Source organism: Furipterus horrens, unplaced genomic scaffold (genome assembly GCF_987537825.1).
Source record: "Furipterus horrens unplaced genomic scaffold, mFurHor1.1.pri manual_scaffold_3, whole genome shotgun sequence".
In the NCBI taxonomy this organism is placed as follows: Eukaryota; Metazoa; Chordata; class Mammalia; order Chiroptera; family Furipteridae; genus Furipterus; species Furipterus horrens.
Window position 1 is genome coordinate 36,066,273 of NW_028327173.1, and position 17,180 is coordinate 36,083,452.

At 41.8% G+C, this 17,180-nt stretch overlaps 1 protein-coding gene across 1 annotated transcript in view; it reads right to left on the reverse strand.

The window, feature by feature from the left end:
• Positions 1 to 17,180, reverse strand: part of ORC1 (origin recognition complex subunit 1) — a 32,646-nt gene that overhangs the window by 2,244 nt on the left and 13,222 nt on the right. Inside the window, exons 7-17 of the mRNA XM_090269461.1 lie at positions 16,221 to 16,584; positions 15,204 to 15,308; positions 14,450 to 14,633; positions 11,966 to 12,063; positions 11,296 to 11,397; positions 10,694 to 10,865; positions 9,205 to 9,312; positions 8,775 to 8,924; positions 7,936 to 8,055; positions 1,026 to 1,192; positions 416 to 503 (exon numbers count right to left, since the gene is read on the reverse strand). Coding sequence (XP_090125587.1) covers positions 416 to 503; positions 1,026 to 1,192; positions 7,936 to 8,055; positions 8,775 to 8,924; positions 9,205 to 9,312; positions 10,694 to 10,865; positions 11,296 to 11,397; positions 11,966 to 12,063; positions 14,450 to 14,633; positions 15,204 to 15,308; positions 16,221 to 16,584 — 1,658 coding nt within the window. The remainder of the gene's footprint in view (positions 1 to 415; positions 504 to 1,025; positions 1,193 to 7,935; positions 8,056 to 8,774; positions 8,925 to 9,204; positions 9,313 to 10,693; positions 10,866 to 11,295; positions 11,398 to 11,965; positions 12,064 to 14,449; positions 14,634 to 15,203; positions 15,309 to 16,220; positions 16,585 to 17,180) is intronic.

Consider the following 17,180-nt stretch of genomic DNA (forward strand, 5'->3'; position numbering starts at 1 on the left):
GAGACCACTGAAGCATGGGCCCGCCTGCTTCCTTCTCCTGGATATGATCAAAACCATGCTCAAAGAATGTTCAGAATGACCTCTGTGGTTTTAAACATGGCTTTTTCTGAAAGCCTTGCCCCCAATACACCACATAAGCTGTATCAGGATAGTAACTTTTAATGTGTTTACCTTTGTACCTCCCACTCCTAAAACAGTGTCTGGCACATAGTAAACCTTCAATCGAACACATAGAAACCAGCTGTTAAAGATCTCGTCTAATGTAATTCAATAAAATATCACATAAAAATAGGTGCTGCTTTGAAGTTCTTTAGCATTATCAGGTTGTGACAAATTGTCACAGTGACTGAAGTGCCCACATATTTTTTAAGGCACCAGACCAAAATCTAGAAGGATCTGAAAAAAGTTCAATCACCTGTTGAAATGTTGCTTCCTCCAGTCCTGATCGACGGAACTCCGCAAGGATGGCTCTCAGGAAGCTCTGTTCCATAACAGACGAATTTCTAAAGAAACGAAGAGATGTGAACTCTCAGTCTGTGGCTACCGACAATAAGAGGAAAGCCAAATAAAGCTTTTCTGCCTCTTTAGAGAGAGGAAAAAACTGGGGACTACTTCCTCCTATATGATTCAGTAAGGGTCCTCCTAACCTCCCAAAGTCTTAAAATGATATAATAAATGCCATTTGGGAAGTAAGGGACACAGCAATCACATCTGGAAAGGTACCAGCACCCCCATTTCATGAGCTGAGTGTATTCATCAGTGTGCAACAGGTAGCCTTCTTCTTGTTCCCACAGCACTTTACTGAACACCTACAGTGTAACTCAATTCATGGAAATTCTTCTCCTACTACACCAGGTTTACATTCCTGACTATGCCCCTTAAGAAAAAGGACAGCGTCATCAGTAAACACAGGCTGAATGAGTAAAAGCTTTGAAAGGGAAACATGCTTCCGTGGACTTCCCAGACTGGGGCCCTCTCCAGGGTGTTCAGAAGAAGGCTCAGGGTCAGGAAGCGGAGCATCTTACTTGATGGCAGTAATGTATGACGATGAAAACATCTCCTCCACTGCTTCCAGTAAGTGGGCTACAGTGACCAGGCCAGGGGAGTCGGGCTTCTGGCAGAACTCACAGATCTCTGTGGCACGCCTACAAATGTCCAGGCAGCGTCGTGCATCTCCAGAAAGGGCTGCTACCTACAAGAGGGAACATTTTATTCCTTGAGGTCCCCTTGCCACATCAGGCCAGGAGAAAAACCGACAGATTCTGTGTTCAACTGAAAAAAGAAAGGCATTGCCGGGAATGGACTTAAGCCTGAAGATAAGCGCTCAGTCCCGGAGGGGAACCTGGAGGAAGTCCAGATATAAATCATCACAGGCACATGCTGCTAAACAATGGAGATGCGCTCTGAGAAATGCGCAGTTAGGTGATTTCGTGGCTGCACAAACACCAGAGTGCACTCACACACACCTATATGGTATAGTCGTTTTAGTAAAAAAAAAAAAAAGAAAAAAAACTAAAATAATGATTAACACTACAGTAAATACATAAGCTAGTAATATAGTCTTTTATTATCATTCTCAAGTATTGTGTACTCTAAATTACTGTGTATGCTGTACTTGTACAAAACTGGCAGCACAGTGGCTTTGTTTACAGCAGTATTGCCACAAACACGTAAGTCATGCATTGTGCTACGGCATCACTGGGCAATAAGGATTTTTCAGCTCCGTCACAATGTTATGGGTCCGCTGTCATATATGCGATCCTTCGCTGACCGAAATGTCATTATGCAGCACATAACTTTTTACTGTGCCTGGGACTCTTTTCTGAGCCCAAACCTTTGTCTTGGTTTTACAAATAACTTCACAGTGGAAAGGCAGAAATTCTCAGCTTTATTTAATATTAGGGACCCATGGCCTATGATCACATTGAAACATCAAGAAATACAGGGGTTCTCATCCTTTGCAGGATGAGAAAAATGTGCCCACGGAAGCAGCCAGCCAAGGCCAAGAGGTGAAGGTGGGGTCTATTTCTGTGGTCAAGTCACAGCATGTGGTGAATTTTGGAGACCACCTGATCAATGGCTCAACAACCAGAATCAAGAGAGAAGGAGGCCGCAAATCTGGGGAACCCAGCAGAATCTGTGGTTAGGTGCATCAGACCATCCCACACTGCCAGTGGCTCAGCTGTTGCTCCTTCCTTTCCATGCACACAGAGGTGGAGGGGCTCCTGGACTCCCTTCTCAAGAAATCCGATCCTCCCTCCCAAGCTTATTTAGGCCACTTACAACTTAAATTTCACTGAGAGAATTCTTGGACTCACTGTGGCCTGCATTCCCAGTACTCGCCAACAATCCTGAGCATTCTCCTGACAGCCATTACAAGCGACAACATCCTGCCTGATAACATGCTGAACAATCATTTCCCTCCAAAATTCAAGCCATGTTAAGTTTGAAAAAAGCAAATTGTACAGGTATATATGTACACAACACACACAGACATTAACAAGTTATTTCTGGGAAGTAGGATTACAGGAGTTTTAAAATGTTTTGTGTATATTTGTTTTCAGAATATAAATTAAGACATTCAAAACAAAAAAATCACTTTTCCAGTAACCGAAGATAGAAACATGAGTATCAGCTTATATTCTTCCCTTCCTGTAAACTCCCCCATCCAGTTGGCAAGGATGCCCTGTGGATGTTTCCACCTAGTTGCTTCTTTCCTCAGATCACCATTCCCTCAGACTTGAGAGCACCAACATGTTATAGTGTGGACTCGAGCTGCTGCAGAGGCCTAAAAACAAAATGCACAGGGCAAGAAAACACCCCAAACAGTTCTCATCCTGAGACTATCTGTGGACCTTGATGACTGTAAACATCCTTTTTGACTGCTGTTGTAATGATGGAGAAAAATGAAAAAGCTGGGGCCCATCCAACATGCAATCTAAAAGACCTTGTATAATTCCAGGACTCGGCCTCAGTGTAAAAGTGAATGAGAGACCCATCATGCAGAAGGAATGGGAAGAAAAATAACCTGTGTGACCTTGGTCTAGGTGATGTAGGGTAAAACCTCACTGAGTCCTGCAGCCACAAGCCTACACACGGATGTATAGCCCAAACTTATGTGCATCGCCTAAAAACCTCAAGTGGAACATTTTTGTTTCAGAAGAGTCCTAGTGGATAGTGCCCCTCGGTAACTGATGGAAGCAAAAAAAAAATTCTAAATGAACTCAACTTCAACGCAGGCCTCAAATACAGTAGTCCCTCTCTATATTGCGGTTCACTTATGGTGGCCTCACTGTAGTGCAGGATTTTTTTAAATATTATATTTAATTATTTATCGCGAATTTTTCGCTATATAGTGGAATTTTGCGGTACTGTATACGTATGTTGTTAAAGTTACGTAGGTTTAAGAGTGTAAAATATGTTTAAGAACATTAAGTAGTGTTTATAAAAGTGCGGAAAAGGTTAATAAGGGAGTGAGAAAGGTTAATAAGGGACTGGGAATGGTTTATAAGTGTGTGGGAAGGGTTTATAAAGCCTTAAAGTATATATAAATACTAAAATAAATGTAAGGTTCCTACTTTGCAAATTTTCACCTATTGCAGGAGGGTCTAGAACATAATACCCGCGATAAGTGAGAGAAAACTGCAATTCGCAGATAAAGCTCTAAGGCCAATGAGCATATAGGAAAAAACCAAAACAAAAAAGTACGAGACATAGTAACAAGGAAACAAGGCCATGTATACATGGGAAGCAGCGGTCAACAGAATTGGACTCACAAAGACTTTCTAATTATAGGACACAGAATACAAAACAGGTGTGTTCCTTTATATGTAAAGAAATAAAAGAAGTTTGAAATTGCAGGCAAGTTTTGGGTAAAAACAGCATTCAAATCTGATGTCTTCTGAAACCTTATTAAAAGACCAAGAACCACAGGACTCCTGGTCAAGATGGAGGCATAGACAGAAAGGCTCACCTTCTTGCACAACCAGAAGAATCACAACTAACCTCTAAACAAATAACAACCAGAACTGCCAGAGAATCAAACTGTATGAAAGTCCAACAACCAAGGATTTAAAGAAGAAATATTTATCCAGCTGGGTAGGAGGGGCAGTCGAGGAACCAGGGAGGAGAAAACGTGGTGTGGCAGTGAGGCAGCAGGGGCTGCTGGAACGGGCAGTCCCACACTCACGTGTGGCGGATAAAAGCTGGGAGAGACACCTGGGGAGCAATCCCAGACCCAGGCCAGACCAAGCAGACAAGGGTTACAGTGCTAGGAAAATAAAGCCTCATAGCTCTGGCTGTGAAAAACAGTGAGGGTTGGGGTAGCGGAAGAAACTGCCTGTCTCTCAGGAGAGTCTGTTTAGAGGGCCCCCCCATGGTCCTAGAATGTACACAAACCCATCCACTCTGGGAACCACAACCAGGGCAACAGCTAGAGGAGCGTAAGTCCCATACAGGAAGTGGGTGAAGTGACTGAAAAAGGGGTGAGTGCTGAGCAAGAAGCAGTGTTCCCATCTTGCCCCTCCCCCACATACAGTGCCACAAAATAGTAAAAGGGGTCCTCTGAACTGATAAATACCTAAGGCTCCGCCCCCTACAATGTAACAGGTGTGCCAAGACAGTCAAAGCAGCTCTACTTAATACACAGAAATAAACACAGGGAGGCTGCCAAATTGAGGAGACAAAGAAATATTGGCCCAAATGAAAAAACAGATAGAAATTCCAGAAAAAGAACTAAGTGAAATGGAGATAGCCGACCTATCAGATGCAGTGTTCAAAACACTGGCAATAAGGATTCTCAGAGAACTCACTGAGTACAGAAAACCCATAAAGGAAGACATGAAGACTACACTAAGAGAAATAAAGAAAAATCCACAGGGAACCAAAGGTGAAGGGAAGGAAGCCAGGGTTCAAATCAAAGATTTGGAACATAAGGAAGAAATAAACAGTCAACCAGTACGGAATGAAAAAACAAGAATTCAAAAAAATGAGGAGAGAATAAGAAGACTCTGGGACATCTCCAAAAGTGCCAACACCTGTATCATAGGGATTCCAGAAGGAGAAGAGGAACAGCAAAAAATTGAAAACTTATTTGAAAAATTAATGAAAGAAAACTTCCCTGATTTGGCAAAGGAAATAAATATACAAGTCCAGGAAGCACAGAGTCCCAAACAAGTTGGACCCAAAGAGGACCACACCAATACACACTATAATTAAAATGCCAAAGATTCAAGAGAAAAAGCAGCAAGAGAAAAGAAGAGTTACCTACAAAGGAGTTCCCATAAGACTATCAGCTGATTTGTCAAAAGAAACTTTGCAGGCAAGAAGGGACTAGCAAGATGTATTCGAAGTGATAAAAAGCAAGGACCTATAATCAAGATTATACTACCCAGCAAAGTTATCATTTAGAATGGAAGGGCAGATAAAGTGCTTCCCCAACAATGTAAACTAAAGGAGTTCATCATCACCAAGTCATTATTATATGAAATGTTAAAAGGACTTATTTAGGAAAAGGAAGAAGAATAAAACTAATAACAGTAAAATGACAACAAACTCACAACTATCAACAACTTATCTAAAAAACAAAACAAACTAAGCAATAACCAGAACAGGAACAGAATCATAAATATGGAGATCATATGGGGAGGGTGAAGGGGGAGAATGGGGGAAAAGCAACAGGGATTAAGAAGCATAATTGGTAGGAACAAAATAGATAGGGGGAATTTAAGAATAGTCAAGGAAATGGAGAAACCAAAGAACTTATATGTATGACCCATGGACATGAACTGAGGTGAGGCGTAATTTCTGGAGGTAAGGGGGGTACCAGAGGATGGGAGCAAAGGGAAAAATAATTGGGACATATGTAATAGCATAATCAATAAAATGTACTTTAAAAAATGTAACTTCTGTATTTTATCAGTACACAAAATTCATAATATGGAGCTTGAACCTAGAGTGATAAATATATTTTCTTTTTGGAAATAAAAAGACCAAGAACCATAAAAGGAAGGGAAGCAACAGGAGTAAACAGTGTAATTCTGCAGCTGGAAAGAGGTGGCAGAGTAGTGGTTGACTTAGCAGACTGAAGAAACCCAATTCCTAGGCCAGTAATAAGGAATCTAAGAAAAATCTAAATTACATATACTAAAAATCTACAAAATGCTCAGGTTTAGCGGTATTGGAATTAGAGGTAAAGAGAAGTTTGGCTAAAATAAGGAGTGGTTAAGAAACTGATGCCCTAGACCAGGAGCCAGCAAACTAGAGCCCACCACATGTTTTTGTAAATAAAGTTTTACTGGAACACAGCTATGTGTATTCCTTTACCTACTGTTCATGGCTGCTTTTAGTGATGTAAGTAAGGGCAGAATTGAGTAGTAGGGGCAGACCATTATGGCCTGCAACACCTAAATCATTTACTACCTGGCTCTTCACTGAAAAAGTTTGCTGACCTTTGCACCCTAGATCCTCTCCCATTTCATGCAGCTGGATGAACACTGGGGCCACTGAGGGGAGGGACAGTTTAGGGCTCTGTAAGAAAATTTTGTGCCTTACTTTGTCCGTAAAACTCTGCCGTGGAGATGGTCCCTCATATACTACGGCAGGAGACCCAAGATTTATTCTCAAGCAAGAGTAAACAAAGTCTCTAGACCGGGGACACCAGGAATTATTACAGGGAAGGGGATGTCCCTCAACATTTCCAAGCTGAGCTCTCTGACTCCAGCCCACTTTGCCCACCCTCAGAACACTGCCCTCCAGGCAGGACACAGGAAGCCTACTGTGGGAAATCTGACCATCCCAACGGTAAACAACCAAAGATACAGAAACTGGCCATTCGGATTATCCCAGTGAAGCTCCAGCAGGGAAGCTCCACTCATGTGCTCAGAGCTTCCAGTAAACTTTGTAATCTCCATTCTTACACCTGAGCAAACCACCAACATATCTGAGGAAACTAACGGTGCAAGATAAACCAACACACAAAAGTATCTTGGAGGAAAAGGAAGAAGACAACTCAAATAAACAGGATGGCATTAAAAAAGGACCATTAAGAGAAAAACAAAGAACTTTTAGAAATTGCATGGTAGCAGAAGTAAAAAACTACTCAACAGAAGGGTTTGATGGTAACTTTGGGGATCTCTCTGAGAAAGCAAAGCTCAAAGACAAGCACTTATCTGGCTCACCTGACCCCAGAGCCTAACACAGTAAGTAGCCAGCTCTGGGCAGGTGTTACAGACATGAGCTGCTGCTATAGGCATTCAGAGTTCACATCATCTCAGGAATGACACTAGAAACATGCTTTTAATTCTTGTAAATGCTGAAATACTGTGGTTTCTTGCGTTCAACTTGAGGGAGATATTTAACCCACTTTATTCCTCAGCAGCCTCAGAGACTAGTCTTAGCGGAACCTCGACTGGAATTCTCCAAGTGAGCCTGGTGGATGTAGGTACGGTAGTCCAGATCTCATACCTATGCTAGGCACGTTAGAGACATGATTGAATTTAATTCTCACGATGACCCTGAGGTGGCCAGTAGTAGTCCCATTTTTTAGAAAAGTACACTGAGGCTTGAGAAGTTTTAAAGTATTAATAACTTCCCTATAATCTTCCACATGCCTATTAAGTGTTAGTCAGAATTCAAACCTGGTTTGTCTATTTAACTATTCTGCCCTTTTCATTATATAAAGCCTGCTTCCTGATCAATTAATCTGAATTTGTATACAAGCTTACCATAGTCATAGCCTTCTAATCAATCACACACTGAGATTTCAGGAATTTTTCAGAACACTGTTCCTACATTTTATATTTGTTTTTACAGGACTGCCTAAATTTCTCTTCATCCCCAGAGCACCCAGCACAGGACCACACACTGACAGATGCTTAGCAGAGAACTGCTGACTGGTTTTGTAGGTACAGCTAGGAGCTCCAGACAGTGACTTACCTTCCTGGCTACCAACTGGATGGCATCATTCTCAAAGGCCTTTAAATGTTTGAGTCGGGACACTAGGATCTGCTGCAGCTGCCTGTAAGTATAAGGCTGGAAGCACATCCTGGTGAGACCCTGGGGAGCCAACATGACAAAGGAACAAGTTCATTGACTGCCCTCTCTCGAGAGCCCTGGTGGCAAGTCACCCACTAGGCCCCACACCCGATTTCCAGGTCCCACACAACACTTTACAGATTTCATGCTGGGACTACCACTGCTTCCAACTCTTCATTACTGACAATGGCCAGTGGTATCCTAAAGGGCAGTAGTTCTCAACTACTTTTCATTTAGTTTAAAGATCCTTTTATTCTACCAAATCATTGAGAAGTAAATAGAAGCAGAGGTGTCCCTATTAGAGTTGATGTGAGGATCTTCAGCCCTATGATCTGTGCAGGCATAGCTCCTGGCTTCACTCATCATGCTCCTAAGTACCCGAAGCTGTGCTTCAGCTGACCCACAGGTCCATGAGGGCAAAGACCACATCTGCCTTATTCACTGCTATGCTCTAGGCATCTAACATTGCATGGCAAGGGTAAGTGCTTACATGTACTTTTAAAATAATTAAACCTCCAGGGCTCTGCAGTTTCAGAGTGAACAGGTTAGCAAAACATCAAGATATGTTTGCAGAAAATCATACAATGGTGACGTATTTAATTACAACTTAAAATAATTTCAGGAACCACATTTCTTACTTTTCCCATTTATTTTAATTTCCTATGTATTCATTTTCACACAACTCCTTGGCCCAGTTTCTGGATCTGTAAGATCAGCTTGAGGATGGCCCCAGGACTTACCAGTCGGCTTGACACCCGGTTCATCATGATGCGCTCTGGCAGGTCCATGGTGTTGGCAATGGCCAGGACCACAAGTCGGGCCTCCTTGTAAGTGGGCCAGTCAAAGAGATTGTACATTATGTCTTGTTTCTGAGTCCACAGAAGGTCAAGCTGCCAGGGAAATGGAGAGAAATGCAGGGTCAATCACAGAGACTGAGCTAGAGCCCCAGAATGAAGACTTGTTACCACTGCTTTAGCAGCATGCGCTTCTCAGCTCGTATCACCAGAGCAGCAAGGAATTCAATGGACACATGCCTCCCGCAACCAGAGAACAGGCTAATATGAATGAAGGGAGCCAGAACTCCCCCACCACCCAGTTATTTGCTCCCAGAACATCACAGTCAAGAACCATGCCACTTCTTTAGCAATCCCACTATGGGCACCTCCTTACCTCATCCACAAGCAGCACAGTGGTTTCCTGAGAGGATCCTTGGGTGCAAAATCGCTTTGTCAGCAGTTTTACTGCATGGTTAGCTGTTGCCTTCTGGCCTGTCATCTTCTGCATTGGGGGAAAATAAGTAGTAAACTGTAAGGACTTTACTCCCCTGGGCTTAAAGTTAAATCTGCAAATAGAGAAAGCTATTGAATCTGCGGACTTCAAGATCCTGTACTCTGACTTCCATTCTAGTCTAACCTAATCTAAACTTGGAAGAAGAGAAGTCACTAAAACAGAAGATAAAGTCTGTGTGACTGAAGTGCAAATAAGCCACAGACTGGTTCCAGAATACCTTCCAAAATCATTACTGCATGACTCTATTAATAATTGGACATTATTTGTTACAAGATAACAACTTAGGAACCAAAGAGGGAGGTTCAAACACTGGCCTACCTTTAATCCCTTTCCTATAGTTTGCCACACTGCCTCCTGTGTGTGAATGATTCCCACCATGTTAGTAAGCACTGGCTTCCAGTCATTCATATTAAGATCCTAGACTTGAAGGTCCTTGAACGTAGGAATTGTTTTCTTTGCCCTTGCTATCTCTACACAAAGGGCAATGCCTGGAATGTTGAAATACTTTTGGCCCTAGCTAGTGTGGCTCAGTGGATTAAGCATCGGCCTGTGAACCAAAAGGTCGCTGGTTCAATTCCTGGACAGGGCCCATGCCTGGGTTGCGGACCAGGTCCCCAGTTGGGGGCATGCAAGAGGTATCCAGTCCATGTTTCTCTCACGCATCAATGTTTCTCTCCCTCTCTTTCTCCATCCCTTCCTTTCTCTCTAAAAATAAATAAATAAAACCTTAAAAAATATATTTTGGGGTTGGCAACAAAGTTCTTTTGGTTTTTTTCCATAATATGGCTCTAGTAGTACTTAGTTGTCTTTAATTTCATTCAAAACAATTTTGTTAGATTGTATTGTGACAGCTGTCATATCAGTGTGCATTTAAAAAAAGAAATCAAAATTGGTGAATTTTTGTGTAGTCATTTCAATATTGAAGATGGAAGAAAATGAGCAATATTTTTGACATATTTCAAAAAAGGTAAAAACGCAACTGAAACACACAAAAAAATTTGTGGAGTGTATGGAGAAGGTGCTATGACTGATCAAACATGTCAAAAGTGGTTTGTGAAGTTTTGTGCTGGGGATTTCTCACTGGACTATGCTCCACAGTCGGGCAGACCAGTTGAAGTTGATAGTGATCAAATCAAGACATTAATTGAGAACAATAAATGTTGTATCAGAGGAGATAGCTGACATACCAAAATATCCAAATCAATAGTTATTGGTGCAAATGAAAAATGTGTATTTTATTTTATGGAAAAAACTAAATGGACTTTTCAGCCAAACCAGTATGTCATATGTACAAAATTAATTAAATATTTCTCTTTTCATATGCCACCACAAAACTATATTTTCCTAAAGCCCAAACTGCCTTGCTTACCTGCAAGATTTGCACGTAGACTTGGTGGGGCTCTGTCAGCTTCATGCCATTGACTTCAATGTACTGAAAGGGAGGAACATCCTTTGCTTGGGCTGCCTGCTGCAAACAGTGTATCACCTCATGCACAGTGGCAGTCTTCCCTGTTCCAGGCACCCCAGAGATATACATGCACCTAGGCAGGAAGGGAAGGCGTGTGGGTTAAGTCTGTGCCAGCTGCCTCACACTGTCACCAGTGAGGAGTATGCAAATGTATGCTGAAAGAAGGACCAAGACCCCTGAAATGTGGTGGTGGAGGCAGTAAAGACCATTCTCGGAGGCTGGTCAGAGCAGGACCTGTTTCTATAGCATCATTCATTCCACAGGCAATGCTGTATGCAAACTGCCTACCCAAAGAAGGCTAGTTTCATTTTTCTCAAAAGGCAGAATTTCTATTCCTACGGAATGACAACAAAAGTTGCCTCAGAAGCTTCAGGCTTCAGCAACAACTTTACCTGTTCTCCTGACACTGGAGAAAGACCTTTTGGTTGAGCTATGACACCTGAGTGGATATGCTAGCAGGAGCCTTCTTCCTCAACCATCCTACCTGGCTCAGTATGACTCACCCTCCAGTATGGTCAAGGAGTTTGCTTTCCACAAAGTTGTAGATGTCTTGGAATTCCTTTTCCCGACAGGGAAGAGTGTCAGGTACAGCAGAAACATGCAGACTAAATAAAGGAAAAGGAGGAATTTAGAAGCATTTCACCATCTACTCAATAATAAATGGAAAAGACTTATCTACAGTTTCTATATAAAACCTTGAGTACGAACCCAAGGGGATATCTTCATTCTCAGATCTCTTCATGTAGCCTCACAATTAATCCCTTTCTCCACTCAAATCACAACTCAATGTTTCTAACCAAGAGTACATGTCACCTGGGAAGCTTTCTCCAAATCACATGGGTAGACCCCCTCCCACAAGAGATTCTAATTCAGTTGATTTCTGGCAGGATGTAGGCTTGTGTATTTTGAAAAAGTCTCAACATATTTCTAAAGGTTAGCATATCTGAGAAGCAGTGCCCTGACTCATCACCTTCCATCCCTAAGAAAACGATGGCAGGAGACTGGAAGGTCACTCCTTCTAAAACCAGTCCACGTTAGCTGACCCAGACACTACTTGAGAGGTTTCTTCTTTCTAAACACACATGTTCATTTTACTCTATTACTCCTATTTCATGTAAATATAAGCCAACGCTCATTTCTTCCTCTCTGAAAGGGGCCCATGAGAAGTGTTACCTTAGCCGGGCCTCCTCTAGCACGTTGGCTGGCTCCTGAGCAGCCGGGTTTCGGCTGCGGATCTGGGGAGTGGCTGAATGTGGCATTCGAGGCTTGGGCTTTATTCAAAAGAGAGAGAGAGAGAGAACATATTTCAGTAGGAAAAAAACAAAGCAAAATATAATTCAGGACACATCAGCAAATCTGATTCCTGATGACCTGATAAAAAGGAAAGAGGTGGTGAGCCCTGGCTGATGTGGCTCAGTGGATTGAGTGCCAGCCTGCGAACTAAACAGTTGCCAGTTTGATTCCCAGTCAGGGCACATGCCTGGGTTGCAGGCCAGGTCCCCAGTTGGGGGCATGCAAGAGGCAACCACACATTGATGCTTCTCTCCCCATTTCTCTTCTTTCCCCTCTAATAATAAATAAATAAAACATTATAAAAAATATATGGCAATTTTAACTACACTTAAAAAAAAAAAAGGTGGTGAATTCCTTAGTTCTTTTATGTATAAAGTACTTTTAACTGTCCACCTCTCTCCTCACATCACACATATACTTTGTTCAGAGTCCAAATATGATTTTTTCTAATTTATACCCAGTATTAGGATTTGAAAACAAAGTCAATCTGGGGAAAGAATGGATGAAAGTATGGATTAAATACCATTTAAAAGTAAAATACTTTGAAAGAAAGACAGGAAATTATGAAGAAATCCTAATTGCTCTACCCAAATATAGTATAGAGCAGGAGGCATAAACTGGGTTTGATTCATAGGATCCTCCTCTAGGTTTGTTTGAAAATATGGTCAAACTTCAGCCCAACACTTCCACAACACAGTATTTGGAGAAATCTCACCAGATTTTTCCACTCCAAACCCCAGGTCACTTGCTCCCTCTAGGCTAAAGTCCTATCCTCTCATCTTCCTTGCTACTGGCTTACTAGAGCAGGCCTGCTGCCCCTTCTTCACAGTGTTTCCACAAAGCATTCCCTTCCGTGGGGCATTTCACCTACCCACCCTCTGCTTCCAGCCAGGCTACAGTAATAACAATCTCTCCACCTCTTTTTCAGGCAGAAAGGGTGCTTAGACCCTGTTTATCAGTTTAACATCTACTAACTTTGGAGAAAACAGGACAGGAGTAACAAAACCTTGCTGAGAAGGTATCAAAAATGTGGTGGACTTCTGACTTTTTATTATGCTTAAGATGCCCTCACACCCTGTATCTCTTCTTCTGGGTGGGACCCTGGAAATGAAATCAAACTATAAGGTAGGTAAGCTATTTGCATAATAAAGAAATTCCAGGTAAGATGCCTCAAATCCAAGTGACCTATGGGATTTCCTTTCCTAGGTGTTCCAAAGAATAATATGCTCCAGACAAAATGTTAACTGGTCAAGAACATACTCTTACCCTCTCTTTGAAGGTCACAATAATATTAATAAGTTAATGATGTTAAGAAGTCATGTGATAATGAAACCAATTTAACTTTGTGTAATCCAAACATTTCTCACACATGTAAGGGACAGATAAAAGTGACACTCAAACTGGTAAGAAATGATTAGCGGCAAGAGAAATGTAATCTTGAGTAACTGTTATTTAGAAATAGAGGGGCTGGAGACATGAGACTGGAGACATAAAGAGTCAGTTAATCGAGTATGAGGGGCACCCATCACGGAATATTTATCACCTGGGAATTATGCATGGTCAGTGAGTTAAGGAAACTTATTCATGAGTTAATTACTACCCTTAGTTGATTTAGTCCATCACGTTAGATTGTAACTCTGGAGTATCCAGTAGGGAAAAACGGAGAGGAAGCGGGGGAGGGGAAGGGGGTGTTTTACTCAAGTTAGGATAAAAACGGCCAGCTCTCTCTTTTCGGTGCACACCTTTGATTTGGCTTTTGGCTGCGCCCAGAGCTGCAGATCTGTGAATAAACAACTGCCTTGGTTACTGCTCAAGTCCTGTGTCCTGGTGTTTCATTGTGAGCGTTTCTCACACACTACATTTGAACATAAGACCCTTTTCTTAATAGCTTTCAACATTCTGTTAAAGTTCCATAGGAACCAGAAGACATCCATTTACTTCTTTAATCTTACCCATTACATAAGTCATTACCAATACCTGAGTAGCACTCCGTTTCTCAGGTGTATCAAGTGGCACAAAACCAACAACATGGCTCAGCAGCCCTGCATTCAATACCCACTGAGTACTGATTATGCACAAAGCACTCTGCTAGGATTTGTGGGAAATGCAAAGAAGAGGAGCCAGTTGTCATTCGGCTCTTAACCTTTGGGTTCTGAATCTCAAAAGGAAACTGGATTCAAAAATCACTGTCTACCAAATTCATTTTCAGCCCCAGGGCTCATAAATATTCCAAGTGTAATAGCTTTGAAAATAATAGACCTGTTTAGAATCCAATTACTACTAATAATAGTGTGACACCAGCCATCACAATTTTTGAATTAAGAAAGGCATGTTTCCTGGGAAATAAAGCTAAAAGAACCTTACAGTTTTCTTTGGTGTCTTGGAAGGGGTCCGTAAGGACGACTTCGTGGAAGAATGTAGGTCCCTGGGTGTTCTCCTTGGAAGGGGGGATGTCGAAGGCTCTTCCTTCCCACTATCAGAGTCTGAAATCTCTGCTGCCGGCAGAAACTCTTCCTCTTCTTTGTCATTTTCACTATTACCTAAAAACCTGAATGGTGGGACACATTTTCTGATATTCAGTGTTTGAAGTCTAAATAAGGAATGCTCTAACAGGTTAGTATAAATGAGGTGTTGCAGAGTCTCTGTGGCTGAGCAAAATAGAATGTGATCCGCTTCCCTGCTACTGAGGTGCTCTGCTAAGGGCTTTATTTATAGTATTTTGTGACTTGTATATTATTATTCCCATTTTATAGATAAGGGAACTGATGCTTAGAAAGGTTATACAACCTTTCCAAAGTTACATGGATAATAAATCACAAGGCTCAATTTCAAATCCAAGACTATCAGAATCAAAGTTCAATCACACCTTAACAAGTCTTGCTAGGTGTGATTATGGGGCCCTAAGAGGCACCCTATGCTGGGGGCAATGTTTCTTGTCCTTTTAAAACTATGACATCTATGTGAAATTAACATAATTCCAAACGTACTAGGTAAAGAGATCAATTTCGATGGAATAGCAAATAATAAACAAGAACTCTAAGAGGCTTTAAGAAATGAGATTATAGCCATCATAGATGGCATAAATACTTTCTGCCAGCCATGGAGGGAGCACTCTTACCGAAGTTGCTGCCTAAGCCGATTCAAAGTCAAGCGAGAACACTTTCTGCGGATCCGATGGGGAGTAGAGGTAGCTTCATCCTGAGTTTTTGGTTGTTTTGCCTCCCTGCAAGATATCACAGCAAGGTTATGAAAAGCAGTTTTGGGTACCAGGGATCAGCGGCAGACACTAGAAGATAGTCAAGTGGCCTAACTTGCTTCTCTTCTTTTTACAGGAGCTAATCACTTTGCTAAAAAGTTTATAATTGAAGTTTGACTCAAACCCAGAGATCTAAATTTGCTTAAAGCTTATCATTTAAATCAGATTCACCACCTCCCCAACTAGAGACCAGAACATACCAATCCCAGGCAGAGTTTGTCTTTTTTTTTCTTTCTGACATATCAATGAATTCATGCTCCACCCAGCTCAAGGTTAGCAGAAATGTAGATATATATTAAATACAAAGCATTTATAAAGCAAACCCGTAATGTTTTAGATTTCTAGGTGCTTAAGTTTCTGAGCAGGAAAAACTGAAATGAGTAATATCTGGCTTCTCACGTTATTTGTGCAGTTCATTACTTACAAATGCTGTCTACTGGCACACTGTAAACTTTGTTCTAGATGCATTATCTTCTTGTACTATATGTATTTGAGAATGGTTTTCAGTTTAAAAAAAAAAAACAAAACTAAGAAAATGGCAAAGAGCCACAGTAGGTAATGAAATCCAGAACTCTGAAGCAATTCGGGTTTTGGAAACTGTCTTCTATGGCAGTGATCCCAAAAGGACACGTGGGTGTAACAGAATCATCCAAAGATCATTTCAAAAATGCAGATTCTTGGGCCCAACATTTGGAGAATGACTCACCATTCCTGAAAAGAGGCTCAGCAATCTGTATTTGGGAAAAGCTCCTGGCGAGTCTATGACACGTTCCGATTTGTGACCCACTGCTCTAACTTCATCGGTTGTGACCCACACATTCCCCATCATGTGAACCACCCAGACTGGCTCTGTGGGAGGGAGAGTAACGTCCCAGTTACCTCTTTATCTTTTCTGGTTTCAGAACCACAGAAGGCACTGCTGAGGACCTCCTTCCCCCACTGAGAGCGTGAAGTGTTATTTTCTCACTAATCTCTGTGGTTTTCAAAGCTGGGACTCGGGTTCTCAGGACCATGTGACATTCACGTGAAGCATTCTTATCCTCCTCAGCACAAGAGCGTCGGATCTCTCCAGTTTTCTCTGGGGATTTCAGAGCTGGAGATGAGGTCTGAAGCCCACCAGGCTGAGACCTCTTAGAAGGAGAAGAGACCTCTGAGGCCACTTTCCGCTTGGTTCTTCTGGGAGAATCCAAAGAGGCCCAGGAAGTCTGATGGGAAATCCCAGTGTCAGGTGTCATAGGGAAACCTAGGCCCAAGAGAAACCACCACAGACAATGTATAAATTTTAAAACCAGCACTATACACACATTGCCAATTTCATTATAGCTAAATTCAGCCACTGAAGTTGTTATACAAAGACATGAGTTATCCATATTTTAAATTATTCCATGATTTTCCCCCTCCCAGGTCAGGTAGCTATATTATTTTTAGCCCTTCCTCTAAATTCCATGGGTGATTTTCCTAGTTAGAACCATAAGATGACTATTTCGTCGGCTTTTGCAGATAATGTTTAAATAGATTTCTCTAAAGTAATTTACCAGAACAGTGGTTTTCAACCAGGGGTAATATTGCACATCCTCAGCCTCCATTCAACAGCATTTGGAAAAGTTATATCAGTGGCAATTGAGTGACACCAAGGCCTAGGTTTTTCTTAACTCAGATTACAGCTACCAATAGAGAGAACATGGATCCTGGGGGTTATCAGCTGGGTTCAGGAATACACAGAACCAACCATGCGTGAACCACCTTAGGACTTGCTCCTCTCTCACCATGACCACAGGCACCAAGAACCTGCCATTCATTCACAGACATCACCTGAACTGTTAAAATGGCAAAGTATGT